The following is a 24,218-nucleotide window of genomic DNA, read 5'->3' on the forward strand; positions in this document are numbered from 1 at the left end:
AACATCTCCCTAAAGGCATGGGGGGGAGCAGAAAGAAGAGCCCGTGACTGAGAGGCACTTGCTCTGATCGCCTTCCCTCTTCCCAGTAGATTTTCAGCCTTCCTGCCTCCATTCTCTTCCTGAGACGGTACGAATCCCAGATTTGTATTGCGGAAATATTACTGCGCTTCCCCCCCTCTTTCATAGATAGACCCGCCCGTTTTCTCCAGGCTGGAGTAGGCGAGGGCGAGATCATTTTCCTATTCTAGGGGGTATCAGTGATGATTAGGAGGCGAATGCCTGGAGGCTAACATGCGAGGTTCTGGAACTGAGTTTTTTGTAGCTGTTTTTTCGACTCTCCACTCTGTATCCTTGTTCTCCGCGGGGCCTTAATGAAGGTGACTAGAGCTCGCTTGCCTCCCCCTTAGAGAGTGGGCCTAATGGTACGTCCCGCCCAGTCAGTGTCAGGCGCTTCGGGCAGGACCAGAAGTTTGGACAGCTGCGCATGCGCATAGAAGGGTGGGCGAAGCAAGGTTTAGAATGCTGTCCCTAGACCCGCGATAGAAGCCGACCTCACTCAGGACTAGGAGCTTGGCTTTGCACCTGCGGAGGGAACAAAGGGGTAAGGTCTTGGGGGAATGCTTGGGAATGTCAGAGTATGGCTAGGGATGGTGGGTTGGGGGTGTTTCTTTGTTGAGCTCAAGTTTCCTGCAGAGAGAAGGAGCGAGCATGTTTAGAACTCAAGGCAAGCAGCATGGGGAGTCCCCACTCCAGAATCTATGCATTTTAAAAACTTCCCTGTGCTGCACTTTTGACTAGACTCGCTTGCATTGGCTTAATATGCTGGTAGAAGCTAACAAGCAGCCAGAAATGATATTCAAACAGGTCGCAGCTCAAACTCAAAATATTCAAACAGATCTGCTCCTGCCTAGCTGCCTAGCTGTCCTCAACACACGAAGGAGGGTTGGGAATAGCTAATGGGTGAGAAGATGGAGGAGCTTTTACAGACCCCAGACAGGGAAGGGCAAGTCTTGGGGGGAAGACTTGCTGGATTGTCAGCTAAGAGGTGCCTGGTGCTATAGCTAGCTAGCTATAATGCCCTTGGACTGCAGTTTTTAGATTACGTATTTAAGCAATGCGGTTTCATTTTGTACTGGGAGGCAGCGTTGCGTACGAGTTGCAGGGTTGGGCATGGACTGGGGAGATGAGGGTTCAAGTCCTTGCTCAGCTGTGTAATTTACAGCTGACCTTAGGACCAGCTCCGGTGTTCCAGCCTACTTCACAGGGTTGTTGTGAAGAGGAAATGGAGGTGGGAGAATCATGAACAGTGGTGCCTTCGGTTACATACGCTTTAGGTTACATACACTTCAGATTACACACTCCACTAAGCCAGAAATAGTGCTTCAGGTTAAGAACTTTGCTTCAGGATGATAACAGAAATCGGGCTCCGGCAGCGCAGCAGCAGCAGGAGGCCCCATTATCTAAAGTGGTGCTTCAGGTTAAGAACAGTTTCAGGTTAAGAACAGACCCCCGGAACGAATTAAGTACTTACCCCAAGGTACCACTGTATACCATCTTGATATAAATTTATGTGAGTTCACCCCACTCCACTATCAAGGAGCTTTGTCTGGTATGTTTTCATTTTGGCAGCTACCTTATTCCTTGTAGAAAGGCAGGATATAAATATTAGAAATAATATATTAAATATAGGGCATACTAGGGGAGGGTTTGCCAGTTTTTCAGGGAGCAGAGTGCGAAAAATGCTGCTCTTTGCTCCTCCAGAAATGCGAGTGGGTTCTTTTTTGAGGCACAGGTTCTGGAAAGACTGTGTCTGAGACCTGTGCCTCTCTCTTGATTCTCCAGGGATTCCTGCCGGGGAGCCGCAATGAACGCCATCGTTGTGCTTTGCCACTTTTGTGAGCTGCACGGGCCTCGCACCCTCTTTTGCACGGAGGTCTTGCACTCGCCTCTTCCGCAAGGGGCGGGCAGCGGAGACAGCCCCGGGCAGAGTGAGCAGGCAGAAGAGGAGGAAGGAGGCATTCAGATGAGCAGCAGGATCCGGTCCCACAGCCCGGCGGAAGGTGCCAGCGCAGACTCCAGCAGCCCAGGGCCAAAGAAGTCCGACATGTGCGAGGCGAGTAGATTTGAGACCGTGAGCTGCTCTTGCACCAGAATGGAAGTGTCAGTATCTTGCCTGTCAGTGGAAGACTCTGTGTCTTCACCTTCAAGCACTGTGGAAATTACTCCCGTGCAAATACTTGGAGGATTTGTTGCTTTGTTGTTGTTTAGTCGATTAGTTGTGTCCGACTCCTCGTGACCCCATGGACCAGAGCACGCCAGGCACTCCTGTCTTCCACTGCCTCCCGCAGTTTGGTCAAACTCATGCTGGTAGCTTCGAGAACACTGTCCAACCATCTCGTCCTCTGTCGTCCCCTTCCTCTTGTGCCCTCCATCTTTCCCAACATCAGGGTCTTTTCCAGGGAGTCTTCTCTTCTCATCAGGTGGCCAAAGTCTTGGAGCCTCAGCTTCAGGATCTGTCCTTCCAGTGAGCACTCAGGGCTGATTTCCTTCAGAATGGAGAGGTTTGATCTTCTTGCAGTCCATGGGACTCTCAAGAGTCTCCTCCAGCACCATAATTCAAAAGCATCCATTCTTCGGCGATCAGCCTTCTTTATGGTCCAGCTCTCACTTCCATACATCACTGCTGGGAAAACCATAGCTTTTAATATACGGACCTTTGTGCAAATACTTGGAGGATTTGTTGCTATTATTTATTAAATTTATTGGTCATTCTTTAACCATAGTAACTCAAAAGTGACTCAGAATGGAGAAACAATCAAACTCGTATTTTGAAACCAGCATTGAAAAACAAAAGCAAAAGACAATTCTGCTTTTAAAAAGCTGGATTATGATAGGGTTGTCATAATAATAGATTTTATTTTGCAAAATCTCCCCCCCCCAAAAAAAGGGTTTTTTTTACCTATTTTTTAGGAAAATCACCAAAAAAATCAACACTTCCAATATGGGCTGTCATATGCCCAGATACTTTTGCCATTTTCTGAAAATTTGACCCGGATGCCATTTTCGACGGATGAATCCTGGCTATGTCCGAGAAATTCTGGATGTATGGCAGCCCTAGATTATAACATCCCACCCACCATAGATAATTGAAAGCTAAAGGCCTGGTGGAAAATAAATGTTTCTGCCTGGTGCCTAAAGATATGCAGTGATGGTGCCAGGAGAGTCTCCCTGGGGAGAGCATTCTACAAGCGGGGAGCCACCACCGAAAAGGCCTGTTCTCGTGTTTCTACCCTCCGGAACTCCTAAGAAGGGGGCATGTGGAAAAGGGCCTCAGATGATGATTGCAGGGTCTGGGTCGGTTCATAAGGGGAGAGATGGTCCTTGCAGTATTGGGGTCCTGAGCCGCATAAGGCTTTATAGGTGAAAAAGCAACACTTTGAATTGGACCCGGAAACTAATTTGCACCCCATAATAAATCCTTTGTGACACAAACAGATTTCTCATGTCCTTATCGTGTCTAGATTAGGAGTGGGGACCTTCCTCAGCTGAAGGGCCGCATTCTCTCACAAATGACTTTCTGGGGGCCACGTGCAAGGCAAAAGTGGATGGAGCTTTGTGCTTGACTCTTGCCTTGTGAACGGTGTGCTATATTCCAGCCACGTAAAAGTTGAGAGGTTTCTTCCTCCACTTCTCTAACCAGGCAAAGGTAAAGCTAAAGGGACCTCTGACCGTAAGGTCCAGTCGCGGACGACTCTGGGGTTGTGGCGCTCATCTCGCTTTATTGGCCGAGGGAGCCGGTGTACAGCTTCCGGGTCATGTGGCCAGCATGACTAAGCCGCTTCTGGCGAACCAGAGCAGCGCACGGAAATGCCGTTTACCTTCCCGCTGGAGCGGTGCCTATTTATCTACTTGCACTTTGATGTGCTTTCAAACTGCTAAGTTGGCAGGAGCTGGGACCAAGCAACGGGAGCTCACCCCATCACGGGGATTCGAACCACGACCTTCTGATCAGCAAGCCCTAGGCTCTGTGGTTTAACCCACAGCGCCACCCGCGTCCCTCTAACCAGGCATGCAAGACCCATTATCGCAGCTCAAGGTTCTTAGGCTCCTTTAATGGGCTGCAGCTATTATGGGAAACCATCCAAGAGGCTCCTCACCACCCCTTACCTAAAGAAGGAAGTACATTTCCCCGTGGTGTTCCTACAGTGTCAGTCTTCAGGGCATCCTTTCCCCGTGGCAGTAGATAAGCAGAACAAAGGAAAAGGAGTCTTCTTACCAGTTAGAAACTTTAATAATACCAGCGAGAGAACAAAGAACACATCTCCTAGAATGGCTGTGCTCCCAATTAAGGATTACACCCCCTTAATCTACGTCACTTCTACGTTTTGTAATCTGAGCTCGTACCCTCTGTGCTTTCTGTTCTGCCACTTTCTGAGTTCTCCGTGACTTTGGAGAAGGGGGTGCGAATGCTGCCCAGAGACTGTGAATCTGTTAACCCTCTCTCTTCCAGTGTCTCTTCTCCTAGCTGTTCCCCATCCAGTATTTCCCAGCTACTGCCTTCTGATCCGTGTCCCTCTGCAAACCGCTGTTCCAAATCTATACTGTCCTCCTGCTCCTGGGAATACTCAGGATCCGGATCAGGAGCAGGGGGAGAGGAAGGCACCCACCATTCCTTCTCAGTGCATCCCTTCTCAGCATGGTCCCTGACATACACTAACTCCGGCTTCTCTTTCCGCCACCAGGGGTGCCGCTCTCTGCCTGCAGGGCACCCGGGCTACGTCAGCCATGACAAAGAGACCTCCATCAAATACGTCAGCCACCAGCACCCAAACCACCCCCAGCTCTTCAGCATCGTGCGCCAGGCCTGCGTCCGCAGCCTCAGCTGTGAGGTGAGCCACATACCATGCAAATAATTGCCAGAAGCATCCTCTGGCTTAACATTCGTGCATTATGTGTATTTTATGTGTATTTTAATGAGCCAAACAGAGTGGAAGATTCTGAGTTATGAGAGTGTATATGAACTTAAAGAGTGCTTAGCTTTTTTAAAAAAAGTTGCTATTTTGTTAAGTTGTTAATATTGTTTTACAGATTATAAATGCCGTATTGATTTGTTAATCATATAATACGACTTTTGTTGTAATGGTGTAAACATATATTATTTTTCAGTTGGTGTTTTATAGATGGTAATTGTCAGATTGGTGATTTGTTCATTATTTTATATGATTTATTCTGTATTTGTGATGTTCTATTCTGGTTTGGACACGGGTGGCGCTGTGGGTTAAACCACAGAGCCTAGGACTTGCTGATCAGAAGGTCCGCAGTTCGAATCCCCACGACGGGGTGATCTCCAGTTGTTCGGTCCCTGCTCCTGCCAACCTAGCAGTTCGAAATCACCTCAAAGTGCAAGTAGATCAATAGGTACCGCTCCAGCGGGAAGGTAAACGGCGTTTCCGTGCGCTGCTCTGGTTTGCCAGAAGCGGCTTAGTCATGCTGGCCACATGACCCAGAAGCTGTACGCCGGCTCCCTCGGCCACAACCCCATAGTCGTCCGCGACTGGACCTAATGGTCAGGTGTCCCTTTACATTTTTTTATTCTGGTTTAGCATGTTGTTATTTATTGTTTGCAAACCGCTTTGGGATTCATTTGAATGAAAGCGGCCTAGAAATACAGTGAATCAAATCAAATCTCCCTCGCTCACTATTTAGGAAAGTGATCAGTGGCCGAGCACCTGTGCGCTGTATGAAAAAATATTTTCTTTTATCTGTCCTAAGTCTTCTTTGGATGTTCTCAAGTTCTAGTGTTATGAGGGAGGAAGGGAAAAATTATGCACCTACTTTCTCCTTGCCATGTATAATTTAAAGAACTTTTATCATGTCGCCTCTTATTTGCCTTTTCTCTGAACTGAAAAGTCCCAAACTCTGCAAGCTCTCTCCCCCACGAACCTGCCTGGTCCTCTTGCCCTGGTTGGTAGCCATCACTGTCTCCTGTGGCAGGGAGTTCCACAGATGAACCGCACTGCATAAACAAGTACCGTATTGGCCCAAATATAAGCCGCACCTGCAAGTAAGCTGCACCTTTAAAATTCGGCAACTTGGGGGAGGTTGGGGCGCCACGAATAGGATGGGCACCGTTGCCTCGCACTCCCGGGCTGTTCTCTGGGGGGAGAGCTGCCAAGGAAAACAAAGAGCTTATTTATGTATGCAACAACAGCGGCAAGAGTCTTGATAGCACAAGGATGGAAGAATGAGGAAACCCCGACAAAAGAACAGTGGCAGGAGAAATGGATGAACTATGCAGAACTGGCTAAATTGACATATAAACTGCGAGATGAGGACAACTGTGACTTCAAAGAAGAATGGGAACTTTTTACAAGTCACTTTAAAAAAAACCCAAAATGAATTGGACTCCTTGGCAGGTTTTGAATAAACATACACAAATTTATTGATTGTTAACATAGTAGATAAGGATTTAGACAATTTTAAAGGCCGACTTTTGGTGTTAAAGAAGGATAGAACTTTCTTTATGTATGCCACAACAGCAGCAAGAATACTTATTGCAAAGTATTGGAAGACACAAGATCTACCCACCTTGGAAAAATGGCAGATGAAGGTGATGGACTATATGGAATTGGCGGAAATGACCGGCAGAATCCGAGACCAGGGAGAAGAGTCGGTGGAAGAAGATTGGAAGAAATTTAAAGACTACTTACAGAAATATTGCAAAATTAATGAATGTTAGAATGATGTTGGATTGAGGTTAAGTGGTTTTTAGTAATAATGTTATGAAGGAATATGTAAAAACGGATTGTTAACAGGTGAAAATTCAAAGTTACAATATATTAAGATCAAAGATAAGGATAAAAGTAAAGAGGGAAAGGATTTGCTGAATAAATAATTTGAACTGGAATACAAAAAAGGGAGGTGTGAGGAGGTCCGGGAAACAAGCAAATGCAAGATAAGTTATGAAAGATTGAATTGTTTTTAATTGTCTTTTATTTGTGTATTTTTCTTCTTTTTCTTTTTTCTTTTTGTAATGTTCTGAAAATTTTAATAAATATTTTATATATAAAAAAAAGAATGCAGAGAACAATATGTGTTGAGAAATCAGAGAGAGGAGCTGAGGAAAGACTCGCGGGGGGAGGGAGGGTTTGATGGGAAGCTGGGAAAATAATGAACATGATATGTTTTGATATTTTGTTATGTTGAAATTGTTAATAAAGAAACTTTTCTTAAAAAAAGGAATTTGGGAGGGGAAGTGCGGCTTATACTCGGGCCAAAACGATACATCCTCGTATGTATCCAGAACCTTCCACCGCTCAGCTCCATTGCATGTCGGCGGGTTCTAGTGTTAGTTTGCTCTCGTTGCCAGGTCTGCCCGGGACGCGAAGGCCCCATCTTCTTTGGCGACGAGCAGCACGGCTTCGTCTTCAGCCACACCTTCTTCATCAAAGACAGCTTGGCGCGCGGCTTCCAGCGCTGGTATAGCATCATTGCCATCATGATGGACCGCATCTACCTCATAAACTCCTGGCCCTTCCTGCTGGGCAAAGTCAGAGGCATCATCGACGAGCTTCAGGGCAAAGCGCTCAAGGTGGGAGCAAGCTTGGGGGTTGCAGCTGTTTCTTCCAAATATTTTTCATTGAATTTTTAAAATATCATTTTTATTAAATCTCCAAAAATATTCCAAAACATTTATCGTCATATACAAAACCCCTTTACCCCAACATAACTTCCTTGTCTTCCCAAGATGATAGAGATGATAAGAAAAACAGGAAGACACAATGAGAGGTAAAGTAGGTGCTGTGGGATTGATGGAAGTCGATTGTTTTTGTTTTTAGTGTTTATATTATTAACTTGTAAGATACGGATTTGGGTTCTTTCTTTTTTTTTTGAATGTCGGTTTTTGTGCTTTGTGTATTGTTATTTTTCAATATTTTTTGTGTTGTTGTGTGGAAAATACCAATAAAAGTTATTTTAAAAAACAAAAATAAAGCAAAGCAAAAGGGTTCAGTGCATTTTCTGTTTTTAAATATAATTTTTTTATTAGTTTTCCACATTATTGCAAATCCATCCAAATTACTTTAATACAATTTCTTCAAATCATGTTTCCCACTCCTGTTGCAAATATATGCCCGTTTCCTCCTCCTGTTGCCACATCTTCTCTTCTTTAATTTCCATTCCCTCCATTACTAAGTTGTTGTCCAGTTTTACAGCAAGCCATAATTTCCTCCTCACAGGCAGTCCGTCTTCATTCTCGCTCGTCTGTCCTGCAGGTCTTTGAAGCTGAGCAGTACGGATGCCCCCAGCGGGCGCAGCGCATGAACACGGCCTTTACGCCTTTCCTGCACCAGCGGAACGGAAACGCCGCTCGTTCCCTCACCTCTCTGACGAACGACGAGAACCTGTGGGCCTGCCTCCACACCTCCTTTGCTTGGTAACCCACTTTGTGTGTCTCTCAAGTACAGTGCCAGATTTACGCATAAGCTAAACAAACTGTAGCTTAGGGCCCCACTTTCTTGGGCCCCCCCCAAAAAAAATTAAAGGAAAAAAACCAGGATGTGCATTTCCAAAATATAAGATAAAAAACAAATACAGTGGTGCCTCGCAAGACGAAAAGAATCCGTTCCGCGAGTCTTTTCGTCTTGTGGTTTTTTCATCTTGCGAAGCAAGCCCATTGGCGGATTAGCGCTATTAGCGCTATTGACATTTTAAGGGCTAAAAACGGCTTTTTTAGGCTTAAGGGATTAGCGGTTTTGCTGCTAAAATGCTTTTAGCAGCTTAGCGCTTCAGGAAAAGGGGTTTTGGAGCGGAAAAAAAATTCAAAATTTTTCGTCAATTTTCGTCTTGCGAAGCAAGCCCATAGGGAAATTCGTCTTGCGAAGCACCTCTGCAAACGGAAAACCCTTTCGTCTTGCGGGTTTTCCGTCTTGCGAGGCATTCGTCCTGTGGGGCACCACTGTATAATAAAACCTACATACAGCAACTGTGTTTTGTGTTGTGTAGGCTCCTATGATGTAAGTCATGGCCCCCGCCTGCTAGCCTGCTCCCTAAAATATCACCCGTTTGCTCCTTTCTATATATAGGGTGCCTACATTCTGCATGGACTGGTTGCATGGCAACATGGGCAAATGGCTTTAGATGCCTATCAGGTCCATAAATTACCATAGGGCAAATATTCAACACAAAAAACAGTGACCATTTGTTGTTGACAAAGGACAGCTGGACGTAGAAAGGGCCCCATTACCTTCAGTAGCTTAGGGCCTCATCAATCCTCAATCCGGCCCTGCTCACGTCGCATGACAGCTGTGCTTAACCATCAAGGAAAGATCTTGGTTGAATATTCAACTTCCTTGGATTCTGTTTCATTGATTAAGTCTCAGATAAATTTGTAATGGACTCTGCGCCGGATCAGACCTGAGGATCTGCGGAGTTTGCTTCCCATAACAACAACAACAACAACAACAACAACTTATTATTTATACCCCACCCATCTGGCTGAGTTTCCCCAGCCACTCTGGGCGGCTTCCAATTGAGTGTTAAAAACAATACAGCATTAAATATTCAAAACGTCCCCTAAACAGGGCTGCCTTCAGACGTCTTTTAAAGATAAGATAGCTGCTTATTTCCTTCACATCTAACGGGAGGGCGTTCCACAGGGCAGGTGCCACCACCGAGAAGACCCTCTGCCTGGTTCCCTGTAACCTCACTTATCGCAGGGAGGGAACAGCCAGAAGGCCCTCGGCGCTGGACCTCAGTGTCCGGGCTGAACGATGGGATGGAGACGCCCCTTCAGGTATACAGGACCGAGGCTGTTTAGGGCTTTAAAGGTCAGCACCAACACCAACTAGACATTTGTCGGAAGGACTTGAAACCGTTGCCCGCCCGCAGCTGATACATAGAGGTGCCATTTTTTGCTGTGCCATCTTTACTTAAATCCGGGGTCCTTTCTCGCTTCCTCAGGCTCCTGAAGGCATGCGGCAGCAGACTGACAGAGAAGCTTCTGGAAGGTGCACCCACAGAGGATACTCTTGTTCAGATGGAGAAATTGGCTGGTAAGGCTTGTGGCTGCTTGAGTTGGAAAAAGTGTTGGGTGGAGGAGTGGTTGTCATGCAGTTCTACTCAACATTGATCCAGAACAGAACCTCAACGTACAGTTAGCGGAGTAAAAACTTAAAACACGTTGCAGGTTTCCCCCAAAAAAGACCAGAGGCAATTGGATTTCATCCAGCAGAGCTTTTGCTTGGTACTGAAGACACCTGAGCAGTAATGGTCACAAATCCAATACAATCAAGACTGGCACTGTCCATAAGAAGTCCAGTTGCAGCAGACTTAACTTGAACTTACAATAACTTATAATAAGTCGAAACGTTACTTAACACTATATACAGAACACCACATCAGAAGGAAGAGAGACAGAAAGAGTGAAACCCAGGCTCCTTCAGGCCTTTTATAGTCAGCATGACCTTGACAGAAAGAGATAACCAATTTAAGCTGGCTGTACTCAGCTTCTCGGAAGGAATAACCCAAACATCATGAACCTTTTGCTTGTTTCTTTCACACAGAAAAGCTTCCAGAACCCTCTTGAATTAATCAGAATAGGAAAGTTCTAGACACATCAGATCAGTACTCTTAAGAAATGCAAACTGACACCCCCATCCGCCCCCCCCAAAAATTTTGGGGGGAGGAATGAGTGCTGAGCTTGGACTAGGAAACGCCGGCCTCAAGTCTCTCTGCAGAACTGTGTTGGCTCTTTACCTCTTACCTTGCGGGGTTTATATATTGATTTTACGTATATATTGGATGTACCGTATTTTTCCGTGTATAAGACTAGGGTTTTTTTTAACAAAAAAAATAGGTTAGAAATTGTGGCTTGTCTTATGCATGGGTAGTGCTGTGGGGTGTTTTCTTAATTTGGAGTCCCCCAAAATAGGGGGCGTCTTATACATGGGGATGTCTTATACACGGAAAAATATGGTATATCTCACCTTTCCTTCTATTGTCTCTCACTCAGATCATTCACACACACACACACACACACACACACACTCACTAGTGCAGTAGGTGAGCTGAAAATAATGCCGATATATTTCTCATTTGGTAATCAATGCACCCTTGGGTTTCAGACAGTAGATGGGGAGATGAGTCTAAAATGCCCGAGAGACACATTTTCACGGTCCTCTAGCGGTTACGAGGCTCATCTGTCAGAAGTAATGTTTTTAGCATTAACTCGATTTTCATGAAACTAGGCCCACTGACGTATATTTTGCTCTAGGAGGCTTAGTTTGGTCAGAATCGAGTGTATACGCTTCTAGAATGAACGCTAAATACATGACTTCTGGGAAATCAGCAGCCATAGCTGCTAGAGGGCCGGGAAAATTTGTATCCCAAGCTTTTTGGACTTGCCTACTCATGTACTAGGAATGTGGGTGGTGCTGTGGTCTAAACCACTGAGCCTCTTGGGCTTGCCGATCAGAAGGTCGGTGGTTCGAATCCCCGCGACGGGGTGAGCTCCCGTTACTCGGTCCCTGCTCCTGCCAACCTAGCAGTTCAAAAGCACGTCAAAGTGCAAGTAGATAAATAGGTACCACTCCGGCAGGAAGCTAAATGGCGTTTCCGTGCGCTGCTCTGGTTTTTCCAGAAGCGGCTTAGTCCTGCTGGCCACATGACCCGGAAGCTGTACGCCGGCTCCCTCGGCCAATAAAGCGAGATGAGCGCCGCAACCCCAGAGTCGGCTACAACTGGATCTAATGGTCAGGGGTCCCTTTACCTTTTTACCCATGTACTATCTAATACCAAAGAGACACATTGGTTACCAAATGTGATTTCCTCCCCCCCCCTCCAGTTCTCCACTAGACCCCCCATCTCTTTCTCTCACCCGTCTCTCTCTTCCTTCCCCAAACACCCTCACACGACTTTTGTTGTGTTTTCTTAGCACCAGCTTAGTACCACACTCGCTGCTTAATGCATGTATGCAAACAGCTCCTTTTCTCTTCAGAAGGAGCATGGAAATGGGATTTCCTTCCTTAAGGCCTTTCTCTCTTTCTCCTGGAGATCTTGAGGAAGAATCAGAAGGCTGGGACAACTCTGAGGAGGAGGAAGGGAAAGCTCCAAGCCAGGGGGACGCACGGGAACCCCGAGAGCTTGTCAAAAGCCCTACAGACTCCTCCCTCACCTTGGACTGCAGCAACTGGAATATGGCGCCCCGGAACCAGGGCTTCCGGTCCCTCCGGCACCTGAGACAGGTACAGGTGGGGTGCTGACCTGGGGCCAGCATTTAAAAAAAATAATCATAGAATTATGAGGTTGGAAGGGACCCCAAGAGTCCAGCCCATCTGATCAGATGAAACTGTTTATGCCCGGATTCTGCTAGGCCAGAGAAGGAAAGAAGGAATAATTCCGTCCAAGGAAGAGTGGCAGATAAAACTGATGAACTACAGTGGACGCTGTGAATGTGATCCATGCGGGATGCATGTTCGCAACCCCCAGTGGCACGTCTGCGCATGCGCGGGTTGCGATTCGGCGCTCCTGCGCAAAGTACGGTCTAGTGCTTCTGCGCATGCGTGACCGCCGAAACCCAGAAGTAACCCATTCCGGTACTTCCAGGTTTCGACCGGTCCGTAACCCAAAAAAACACAACCTGAAGTGTCTGTAACCCAAGGTACGATGGCAAAACTTAACAGGAAGAATTAGAAAACCAGGAAGAGGCAAATTTTAATAAAGAACGGGGAAGGTTTATAATCTATTTGAAAAATTATTGTAAACAATGAGATTCATTGGTAGGGTCAGCAGAAGATTGGAACCATGGATTGGCGAAGGAATTATCGTAATTGAGTCACGGAAGAAAAGCAGAGGGGAAATCGTTATATGAGGATCCCCACAAAGGGGGTGGGGAGGAAAGTCAAAGGGGATTTCATGTTTTTATTGTGTTTCTTTGCTTTCCTTTTTCTTATTGTATGTCAAATTGAAAATGCAAAAATTAATTTTATATATAAAAAAGAGTCATCTAGTCCAACCCGCTGCAATTCAGGAATCTCAACGAAAGAATCCATAGCAGATGGCCATCCAAACTCTGCTTAAACACCTCCAAGGAAGGAGAATCCACCTCTCGAGGAAGTCCATTCCCCTGCCAAACACTTCCTACCGCCATTCTTTCAGATGTTTAGCCGGAATCTTCTTCCTTGTAACCTTAAGCCACTGGTTCGAGTCCTGCCCTCCAGAGCAGGCAAAAACAAGGTTGCTCCCTCTTCCATGTGACAGCTCTTAACATATTTGAAGATGGCTATCCTATCTCCTCTCAGTCTCCTCTTTTCCAGGCTAAACATACCCAGCTCCTTCAACCGCTCCTCATCAGGCAATGTGGCTCCGCCCACTTTTGCCATGTCCCGCCCCCGCCCCTATAAACCTAGGGCGTTTAAAGATTCTGCCTATATTCTAAATTCATAACAATGGTAAGCCAAAGGGACAGTGTTTTCAGAACATAGGCGGCTGAGTTTGAAGACTGCAGTGGAAAGATGACTGGTTGAAGCATGGGTAGGCAAACTAAGGCCCGGGGGCTGGATCCGGCCCAATCACCCCCTAAATCTGGTCCGCGGATGTTCCAGGAATCTGTGTGTTTTTCCATGAGTAGAATGTGTGCTTTTATTTAAAATGCATCTCTGGGTGATTTGTGGGGCATAGGAATTCATTCATTCCCCCCCCCCAATATAGTCCGGCCCCCCATAAGGTCTGAGGGAAAGTGGACCGGCCCCCTGCTGAAAAAGTTTGCTGACCCCTGTATGAAGCTTGAGAGGGTGCGTTAAAAGAATGGATGGTAATATTTACATCATTACATCCTGAAGGTCCCAGGCCTCAGAGAGGATAGGCTGGCCTCAACTAGAGCCAGGGCTTTTTCGGCTGTGGCTCCAATCTGGTGGAACGCTCTGTCACAAGAGACTAGGGCCCTGAGGGACTTGACATCTTTCCGCAGGGCCTGCAAGACAGAGCTGTTCCACCAGGCCTTTGGCCAGGGCGCAGCCTGACTCCCTCCTTTGGCAATCTTCACAGAACTTTAGCCTAATGGATGCCATCAATTTGAGTTGAATTAATTTTATAATGAAATGATTTTAGAATGTTGTACTATTTTATTGTTGTTAGCCACCCTGAGCCCGACTTCGGCTGGGGAGGGCGGGATATATAAAAAATAAATTATTATTATTATTATTATTATCATTATCATTATCATCACCATCATCATCATCATCATCATTTCCCCTGCTTTAATTTTAGGTTCTGGGGCCTTCCGCTTTCCGCATGTTGGCGTGGCATGTGCTCATGGGGAACCAGGTCATTTGGAAAGCGCGGGACGCAGACCTTGTCCAGTCCGCCTTCGACGTCCTTCGGGTAGGAACCTAAGAAGCTGCCTTATCAAACCTTCAGTCCACCTGGATCAATATTGCCTGCACTGAAAGGCAGGGGCTCTGTGGGACTTCAGAAATTCCCAGCCCTGCAGGGAGATGTCAGGATTTGAACCCGGGACCTCCCGACTGCAGAGCAGGTGCTCTGTGACTGAGCTACCGCCCTTTCGCCAGAGCCGTGTCTACTCTCAGTCACCCGGGCCCATGCATCTTGGGGGCGGAGAGGTGTCTGGCGGTGATTGGCTGGGCTGCCCTGATGTCACAGGAGGGGGGCGGGGCAGGCAGAGAGCCCTTGTCCCCTTCCAGCCTGCTGCTGACTTGCCCCGGGCAGAGCTGCGGGTCGCGAGAGCGAAACCTGTGCCTGGGGCGGGTTCTCACCCTGCTGCCTTTCCGTTGCCAGACCATGCTGCCCATTGGCTGCGTTCGGATCATCCCCTACAGCGACACATACGAGGAGGCTTATCGGTGCAACTTTCTGGGCCTCGCTCCCCACGTGCAGATCCCGCCCCACATTCTGTCATCTGGTAAGAGCACCTTAACCTCTTCCCTTTTTATTGGGTCGGCTTCCAGCACATACAGAAACGTCAAACATCAAAAACTTCCCAATACAGGGCTGCCTTCAGGTGGCTTCTAAAAGTTGTATACAGTGGACGTGATCCGTGCGAGATGCACGTTCGCAACCCGCAGCAGCACGTCTGTGCATGCGCTGGTTGCGATTCAGCGCTTCTGCGCATGCGCAAAGAGTGATTTAGTGCTTCTGCGCATGCGCAACCGCCGAAACCTGGAAGTAACCCGTTCTGGTACTTCTGGGTTTTGGCGCCTCCGTAACCCGAAAAAACACAGCCTGAAGTGTCTGTAACCCAAGGTATGACTGTAGTTATTTATCTCCTTGACACCTGATGGGAGGGCGTTCCACAGGGAAGGCGCCACTTCCAAGAAGGCCCCGTGAGTTTCATGGCGGAGTGGAGGATTTGAACCCAGGTCTCCCAGGTCCTAGTTTGACACGCTAACCACTATATCACACTGCCTTTCTGAATCGTATGTGGCAGATCCTCACCCCCTTGCAGATCATTTCAACTTTGCTCAGCTTTTAAAATATATATAAAAAAAACTTCCTTGGCACCGCACTTTATCATTATCGCAGCTCGACTCTAACTCTCATCAGAATAATTGGGAATTCAGGGTGTTTGACTGGAACTAGAGCTGGAAATATGTATCAATTTTATCTGTGTTTTACTGATTTGTTCGCAAGCTGCCTTGGGGATTAGTGTTGGTGAAGGACAGTTGAGCCAACAGGAAAGAATAAAGCTCAGGCTGTAGTTCAGTGGTAGAGCACATTCCTTGTAGGCAGAAGGTGGAGGGTGTCAGATCCTGGTGTCTCCAGTCAAAAGTACCAGGTAGCCAAGGGGGGGGGGCACATTTTGGGGCTTGTGGTCAGTGCTGGATTTACGTATAAGCTAAACAAGCTATAGCTTTGGGCCCCACTCCCTTGGGGGCTCCAGAAAAATTTAAAGGGGGGGGGGGACTGGATGTACATTTCCAAACTATAAGATAAAAAACAAATAAAATAAAACCTACATACAGCAACAGTGTTTTGTGGTGTGTAGGCTCCTATTTGTCATGTGCAAATGGCTTTAGATACCTATTAAAGGTAAAGGTACCCCTGATGTTAGGTCTAGTTGCGGACGACTCTGGGGTTGCGGCGCTCATCTCGCTTTACTGGCCAAGGGAGCCAGCATTTGTCCGCAGTTTTTCCGGGTCATGTGGCCAGCATGACTAAGCCGCTTCTGGCGAAACCAGAGCAGCGCACGGAAACGGCGTTTACCTTCCCGCCGGAGCGGTACCTATTTATCTACTTGCACTTTGACGTGCTTTCGAACTGCTAGGTGGGCAGGAGCAGGGACCGAGCAACGGGAGCTCACCCTGTCGCGGGGATTTGAACCGCCGACCTTCTGATCGGCAAGCCCTAGGCTCTGTGGTATAGACCACAGCACCACCCTTAGATACCTATTAGGTCCATAAATTACCATATAGCATATATTCAACACAAAAAACAGCGACAATTTGTTGTTGGCAAAGGACAGCTGGACATAGAAAGGGCCCCGTTCCCTTCAGTAGCTTAGGGCCTCATCAAACCTAAATCTGGCCCTGCTTGTGGTACATTTGCAATGTTGAGAGACCGCCATGGGCACTAGTCCTCTCCAGTTGCTTCTTTGCTTTTCCAAAGGATCTGGGTGAAACGTGATCTGGTAGACTTAAAACAGATCCTCTTGAATTTGCATGTTGTTCATGTGGGATTCCCCCCCCCCCAAAAAAATCTATTTTATTAGATTTTCTTCAATGAATCACTCCAGTTGTGACGTTTAAGACAGCTTTTTTTGGTCCTGACAACAGTAGCAGCTTAGGAACCGACAAAGGTGGAGTCCACAAGCCTGTAAGATACACGAGTCTTCTATAGAGCCACCCCCTTGTCTTAACTTTACCCATGCATAGAAATTAAGCCATGTTCTCAGAGGAAAAGCATGATCAGAGCCGGATCCCTGATTCAGCAGGAAGAATTCAGCGTCTGCTTTTGTCAGGCTGAGATTGTTTTCCTGCACAAACGCTCTTGACAATAAACAGATTCTCCTAACGATACCCTTCCACACACTATTCCCACATCTCTTCCTGTGTAGCCTGTCCAAAAATGTATACATCAATACGTTTGCTCGCTACCCCATCAGGATAAAGCTTACAATGGTTGATTTTATTTTACTTTATTTTCCTGCACAATCTCTGGGCTGAATCCAGCGTTAAAAGGTACCCCTGCCCGTATGGGCCAGTCTTGACAGACTCTAGGGTTGTGCGCTCATCTCACTCAAAGAGGCCAAGGGCCAGCGCTGTCCAAAGACACTTCCAGGTCACGTGGCTAGCGTGACATCGCTGCTGGCGAGCCAGAGCTGCACACGGAAACGGCGTTTACCTTCCCGCTAATAAGCGGTCCCTATTTATCTACTTGCACCCAGGGGTGCTTTCGAACTGCTAGGTTGGCAGGCGCTGGGACCGAACAGCGGGAGCACACCCCGCCGCGGGGATTCAAACCACCGACCTTTCGATCGGCAAGCCCTAGGCACTGAGGCTTTAACCCACAGCGCCACCCGCGTCCCAAGCGTTAGTCATTAGCATTCCTGTCCATTGATTTCAGTGGGTCTACTCTTGTGACTAATGTTGGACACGACATGCTGATGAGAGTAGCAGTCCAGAATCTGGAAGGCCCCTGGTTACCCATGCCTGCTCTAACCATTCTACTGCACTGTCTCTTGGTGTGGTAACTAATTATCCGGTGACTAATTTAGGGACGTGTCTCAAAGGCTGCACTGTGGTGAGTTACTGTTTGCAAAACTCTGGTGTGGTCTTTCTTTCCCTTTTAGAGTTCACCGTCCTTGTGGAAGTCCGCACGGCCACACGGTCGAGCCTCTACCCTGTCTTGTTTGACGATGAGCAGCCTCTCAGCAAATACGAATTTGTGGTCACAAGCGGGAGCCCCGTGGCAGCAGACAGAGGTAAGTAGCGTGTCATAGCAAGAACAGAGTCCTTTGTGGTAGGCATGTTGAAACAACTGTCACCACGCTAAATCAGAGACTCCTACCATGTTGTTTGTTTTAGGGGAGGGAGGAGGAGAGGAATTAGGAACGCAAAAAGAGAAGTCATTTTTAATAATTATAATAATAATAATTTATTTATATCCCGCCCTCCCCAGCTGAAGCCGGGCTCAGAGCGGCTAACAACAGTAAAAGTAACACAGTCTACATAAAATCACGATCAATTAATTGAAATACATTCTAAAATCACTTCATTCAATTCAGAATCAAATTAATGGCAACCATTGGGCCAGAGTTCTGTGAGGATTACCAAAGGAGGGGGTCAGACTGTGCCTTGGCTAAAGGCCTGGTGAAATAGCTCTGTCTTGCAGGCCCTGCGGAAAGATGTCAAGTTTGTGGCATGAAATACTGTACTTTTCCATGTATAAGATACCCCCATGTATAAGACTCCAAATAGAGAAAATGGGAGGGGGGAGATTGCCCAGAGTTGTTGAGCTTTATGGGGGGGGGGGGCGTTGCTGAAAATCGCTCACCCGCAGGAACACAGCAGCCAATCGCATACATATTGGCGATGCCACCAATCGTCGGCATGCTTGCTGAAAGCAAGCACCAATCGCCTGCCCAATTGCTGCAGAAGCCGATAGCCAGCAGACCTTGCAGCACCCACCAATCACCCGCAAAAACGGCATGGACAATATCCTGCTCGTGGCAGCCACCAATCGCACCTCTCCACTATCCGTGTATAAGATGAACCCAAGTTTTTAGCATAATATTTTAATAAAATAACCTAGCCTTAAACACGGAAAAATACGGTACCTGCATGGAAGTTTGGGGCAGCAGGAAAACTGCTAGCACATTTGCAAAGCTAAGCAGGGTCCGGTATGGTTTCAGATGGGATGGGGGACCGCATGTTGAGATTCCTGTATTGCAGAGGTTGGATTAATGACCCTTATAGTAAGACAATGCAAGCTATGGGGTTGTGCCAAAGGACAAGGTGGATTTTGAGGAGGTACCTGCGTGTGATAGAAATTTTGTAAGTACATATTTTTGCCCAATGCTGCACTGCCTGCTTCCAGAGCACAGCCAAGTATTTTTCTTTCCGGTTCCAGTTGGTCCCACCATCTTGAACAAGATTGAAGCCGCCCTGACAAACCAAAACCTCTCTGTGGACGTGGTGGACCAATGTCTTGTCTGCCTTAAGGAGGAGTGGATGAAGTAAGTGTCCAGGGGCCTTGAGAAAAAGCTTGCTGGATGAGGCCAGAGCCCTGTCTTAAGCCCAGCACCTTGTTTTATCAGTGGCCAGTCAAAGGCCTTTGGGAAGCCTGCAAGGAACAACCTGAATGCAACAGCAATTTCCCCTGCTTCTGATTCATGCCAATGACTGTTCAGAGGCTTTATCAAACCCTCAGCTTAATAATAATAATAATAATAATAATAATAATAATAATAATAATTATACCCTGCCCATTTGGCTGGGTTTCCCCAGCCACTCTGGGCAGCTTCCAACTTATATAAAAACAATTAAACATTAAAAATCTTCCCAGTACGGAGCTGCCTTCAGATATTTAGAGAGAGAATATTATACAGTGGTACCTCTGGTTGCAAATGGGAGCCATTCCAGAGGCCCGTTTGCAACATGAAAAGAGCACGGGTTGCGATTTGCCGCTTCTGCGCATTCGCGAGTGGCGAAACCCGGAAGTAACCCTTTCCAGTACCTCCGGGTCGTCGCGGGACGTAACCTAAAAGGACGTAACATGAGGTATGACTGTACGGCATTCCAATACGCGAAGTGTTGGCTGCGTATGAATTTTCTTTCCTTTTCCCCTCTGCAGCAAAGTGAAGGTCCTCTTCAAATTCACGAAAGTGGACAGCAGGCCGAAGGAAGACACCCAGAAGCTGCTGAGTATCTTGGGAGCGGCCGAAGAGGACAACGTGAAGCTGCTGAAATTCTGGATGACCGGCCTGAGCAAGACCTACAAGTCTCACCTGATGTCGACGGTCCGCAGCCCAACTTCTTCGGAGTCTCGAAACTAGGAAACTAGAACTCTTTCGGCTCTGCTGGAGGAAACCCTCGCTTGAGCCTTCAGCCTGGATGTTTTCCATGCAGCAGAGCAGCCCGGCTGTTTCAGGATGCAAGGGGACACAGAATCTCATGGCGTATCCTCCACAGATCAGAGCGTGCTTCTGTGTGCTGGTTTGCAATAGGTTTGGAGCGCCTTATCCTTCCTCCTGATGGTGAAGCTTCTTTGGCAAGAAAGCTGTTACCTCTTGAAATTTGAGGACTGAGAGGGCTTCTGGACTTTCTCCTCTGTGACATCAGGCTAGAGGGGTGAGGTGTTTTATTGCCTGGTGAGGCAGGCTTCATCGACACCTTTCATAATCTGGTGACCACACATGGCAGCCTGAGAATTTGAATTAGTCTAGGGATGGGTTGAACTGGTATCTCAAATGCCCTGCAGCATCTAAGCAAAATTAAGTGGCTACTATTTGATGCCCCTCCAAACTCACAGACAGGACTATTCCTGAGGGGGCACCTGTCGCAACGTCTGCATTTAGGAACCAGTTTGCAACCATCCTGTTCCCCCCATATTTGGAAGTTCTTCCTCCAGTAAGCAAGCCTGTACTGTGGGAAGTGACCTTTGATTCCCCAAACTCCCCATCTCAAGAATCGTCCGAGAAAAGCCGTCCAGCAGGCTGAGACGCTGAAAAAGACATATTTGGCTGCTCTAATTTGAACGGATTTGTGGAGACCTCTTCTTCTCAGGCAATGGGAGGACAGGAGGCCCTGTCACCCGCCCTGCGCGGGAAGCTAGGCCGGAGAGAACTGGGGAGGAAGGCCACGCTCCCAAGTGAGGTGGTGATATCCAATTTTCATATTGACCTGCCTAGCGGAGCAAGTGGGGAGAGGACAGCCCTATTCCAGGATGCCCTCTTTCTTGCAGCAAAACAGAAGCTTACACTTAAAAATAAGTGAAATCTTGCCTCAAAAGGTCCTGTACTGTATTCTGGAGGAAGGCAACGTGAACTTGCATCCCTCTTATCCAGAGTTATGTTGCTGCCCTGCACTTTTAGCAAGATCTGACTCTTGCCTACTTACCAAGACTTATTTGCCAGTAGCAAAAGGAAAGGAAGCAAAAGAAATGTTTTGCAAGTGCATTGCAGCTTTATATCCTGCATGGTTACATACCCAGATCCTCTTCCTAAACTACTTCCATGTGCAAGAGCTCATGCATTCAGTTGCAAAATGGGAGAATATTTCAAGGGTGCCAATAACTCTCTCCTGTTGGTTTCAGTGGGACTTGAAGGATTAATTTTGAATAGATTGTACCCAGTTGTACCCAGCCTAGGAGGTAGTAGCTTTTGCTGCTGCACAACCTATTTCTGGTGAAATGGAATTTGCAGATATGGAAATAATTTCTTTTGAAACGTGTTCAAGAACGTAAACATTAGTTAGTTCCCCCCCTCCCTTTCCCCATGAAGTTTTTATTTCTAATTGCATAACTAAGGTGATGGTGGGCAAACTCCACAAATCTCCTTTGCTGGGAAAGAAAACCTAAACTTAAAATATTTAATGTTTTATTTTAAAACCTCCCCGTGAAAAAAAATAATAGAAGGTGAGCCTGGGTTTGCGGTGTCTGATTTTAACATTTTTTATCTTGGCATATGCGGTTAACATATTTATACTAATCTGCTCTACAGGAAGATTCCTCTAACAAAACTAGCTATTATTTCCATTTTGGAGATGTTAGCAGGTCCTTATTGATTTTTTGTTAATTATTTCAAAGCGTATGAAAAAATGCGAATAATTAAAAAAAATGCTGTATTTTTTCCCCTATGAGGAAAATGTGGATTTAATATTTTGGGGAAAGGGGGGCTTTTCCAAGAGTGTGGTTTTTGCTGTTCAGCCCAGTAAAACAAACTTGACATGAGCCAACAGTGTGACGCAGCAGCTAAAAAGGCCAATGCAATTCTGGGCTGCATCAATAGGAGTATAGCATCTAGATCAAGGGAATAGTGCCGCTGTATTCTGCTCTGGTCAGACCTCACCTGGAGTACTGTGTCCAGTTCTGGGCACCACAGTTCAAGAAGGACACTGACAAACTGGAACGTGTCCAGAGGAGGGCAACCAAAATGGTCAAAGGCCTGGAAACGATGCCTTATGAGGAATGACTAAGGGAGCTGGGCATGTTTAGCCTGGAGAAGAGGAGGTTAAGGGGTGATATGATAGCCATGTTCAAATATATAAAAGGATGTCACATAGAGGGAGAAAGATTGTTTTCTGCTGCTCCAGAGAAGCGGACACGGAGCAATGGATCCAAACTACAAGAAAGAAGATTCCACCTAAACATTAGGAAGAACTTCCTGACAGTAAGAGCTGTTCGACAGTGGAATTTGCTGCCATGGAGTGTGGTGGAGTCTCCTTCTTTGGAGGTCTTTAAGCAGAGGCTTGACAACCATATGTCAGGAGTGCTCTGATGGTGTTTCTTGCTTGGCAGGGGGTTGGACTCGAAGGCCGTTGTGGTCTCTTCCAACTCTATGATTCTATGAAAACAGTGCCTAATGAGCAAGTCACTGCCCATTTGAAGTAACATACCCTCAAATCAGCTATCTGCTTGTCGAATTGCTTAATATGTGGGAAGCTGGTTAAGAATTTGATCCCGCTTACTCTAAAATGAAAGGGGGCTGGACTCTTAGTCATGGGCGTAGCCAGGATTTTTTGTTGGCGGGGGGGGGGGAGGCTCAGCAACTTTTGCTTTCCAAAAAGATTTCGTTGGTCCATCCAACAACAATGGGTAGATCACTGCCAGTTTTTAATAGTGTGAGTAGATCGCAGTCTGTTGGGAGTTGGACGTCCCTGCCCTAGATGGTTGCAGCATCCACACAGGGCATAAGCCGGCTTTGTATCTTGACTAGAATAAAAAAAAAAAAGGACAAGGGGCCTTTTTCACTCCACTGAATCAACCGACCTTGAGCGTCTAAATAGAGCATGCAGCATGTCTCGGTTCTGCAAGACACACCTGCTGTGTCTTGCAGTTTTGAAGCGAAGTTTCTAACTTTTGATTTAAAAAATCAGGTTGCCGTGGCTTTAAACATATGTAAAGGGACACTGCTTAAGTTGTTTTAGTTCCCAGTTCCTTATTTACTTGAAAGTATGAAACATTGATAAAAAATGTAAAGTTAAAGGCTGTGACATATATATATATATATATATATTATGGCATAGCGGTATATAAATATTTTTTTAAAGAAATACAATAATAAGAGGGCGAGGGAGGCAGGTACAGGGAACATCAAGACCTGCTCCAGTGGGGGCTATCACCTTTTCGCCCCACCTTACATGTTATATTGTTTTAGTCCTTTAAAATGGTAAACTGCCTTGGCATAAAAGTGCAAGGAATGAAGAAACAGGGTTGCATCAGCAGTCATGCCCACGTGGAAAAAAATTAAGGAACTGGTCCCTCAATGAATGAAAAGGTTGAAGGCTGAAAATTTGAAGGTTGAAAATTTTACAATTTTTTAATTTGCTGTAAGCTGCCCAGAGTGGCTGGAAAAACCCATCCAGATGGGTGGTATTAATAATAATAATAATAATAATAATAATAATAATAATAAATAATAATAATATCGGAGCCTGTTTTATTCCATATATAGCACAAGTGAAATTTATTATTATATTTATACACCTGTTCCCCTGGCAAGGACTCAAGGCGGCTTATGGATAAGGAAAAAAGAACCACTTACAACATGGAAAAAAATAATTATAAAAGTATATTGATAGAATCAAACACTATATAATTTTTTTTTTTTAGCTTTATGGTTAACTTTCTTTTTTCACTTGTTTGTTAGCGGTTGCAATGACTGTATCCTAAACTGCCTTGGACGGATGCTGTTTTGAAGGCCGAGGGTTATAAATGGATAAAATTAACTTCATTTCTTTTAAACGAAACACAAAGTTCAGCTGGAAGCGACATAACGAGACGCTTGGAAACTATGGCGTGTGCGCATGCGCCACCTGTCCCGCCTGCCGTTCTATGTTCTCGACAGCCTTAATGACAGCGCATGCGCTGTAGTGGACGCAGCGCTCTGAAGGCAAAAAACCCCAAAGCCCTTGAGCTGGAGGGCGCGTGCGAGTCGGCAAGTAAAAAGGTGGATGAAGTGAAGAATGCGCATGCGCTGTTGTTGTTGAATCATTTAGTCGTCTCCGACTCTTCGTGACCCCCTGGACCAGAGCACGCCAGGCACT

At 46.4% G+C, this 24,218-nt stretch overlaps 1 protein-coding gene across 2 annotated transcripts; it reads left to right on the forward strand.

The window, feature by feature from the left end:
* The first annotated feature begins 440 nt into the window (after positions 1–440).
* FLCN (folliculin) lies at positions 441–21,807 on the forward strand. 2 transcript variants are annotated; one of them, XM_083413557.1, is made up of 12 exons: positions 441–601; positions 1,843–2,113; positions 4,743–4,889; positions 7,370–7,591; positions 8,274–8,434; positions 9,961–10,052; positions 12,052–12,242; positions 14,266–14,379; positions 14,794–14,917; positions 17,804–17,935; positions 19,084–19,189; positions 19,807–21,807. In XM_083413557.1, the coding sequence occupies exons 2-12, from the start codon at positions 1,865–1,867 to the stop codon at positions 20,006–20,008; spliced, it is 1,740 nt and encodes a 579-aa protein (XP_083269683.1). In that variant the 5' UTR covers positions 441–601; positions 1,843–1,864; the 3' UTR covers positions 20,009–21,807. The 2 variants fall into 2 exon arrangements, with proteins under 2 accessions (XP_083269683.1, XP_083269682.1); XM_083413556.1 differs by lacking the exons at positions 441–601; positions 1,843–2,113 and having other exon boundaries at positions 4,296–4,889.
* The last annotated feature ends 2,411 nt before the right edge of the window (positions 21,808–24,218 follow it).

This window comes from Podarcis tiliguerta (assembly GCF_965153285.1).
Source record: "Podarcis tiliguerta genome assembly, chromosome: 14".
Taxonomy (NCBI): domain Eukaryota; kingdom Metazoa; phylum Chordata; class Lepidosauria; order Squamata; family Lacertidae; genus Podarcis; species Podarcis tiliguerta.

Coding starts and splice junctions, on each gene's coding strand:
- FLCN (XM_083413556.1), top strand. CDS start 4,467: ATGCTGCCCAGAGACTGTGAATCTGTTAACCCTCTCTCTTCCAGTGTC. Junction 4,890..7,369: donor TCCGCAGCCTCAGCTGTGAG/GTGAGCCACATA, acceptor TCTCGTTGCCAG/GTCTGCCCGGGACGCGAAGG. Junction 12,243..14,265: donor CCCTCCGGCACCTGAGACAG/GTACAGGTGGGG, acceptor CTTTAATTTTAG/GTTCTGGGGCCTTCCGCTTT.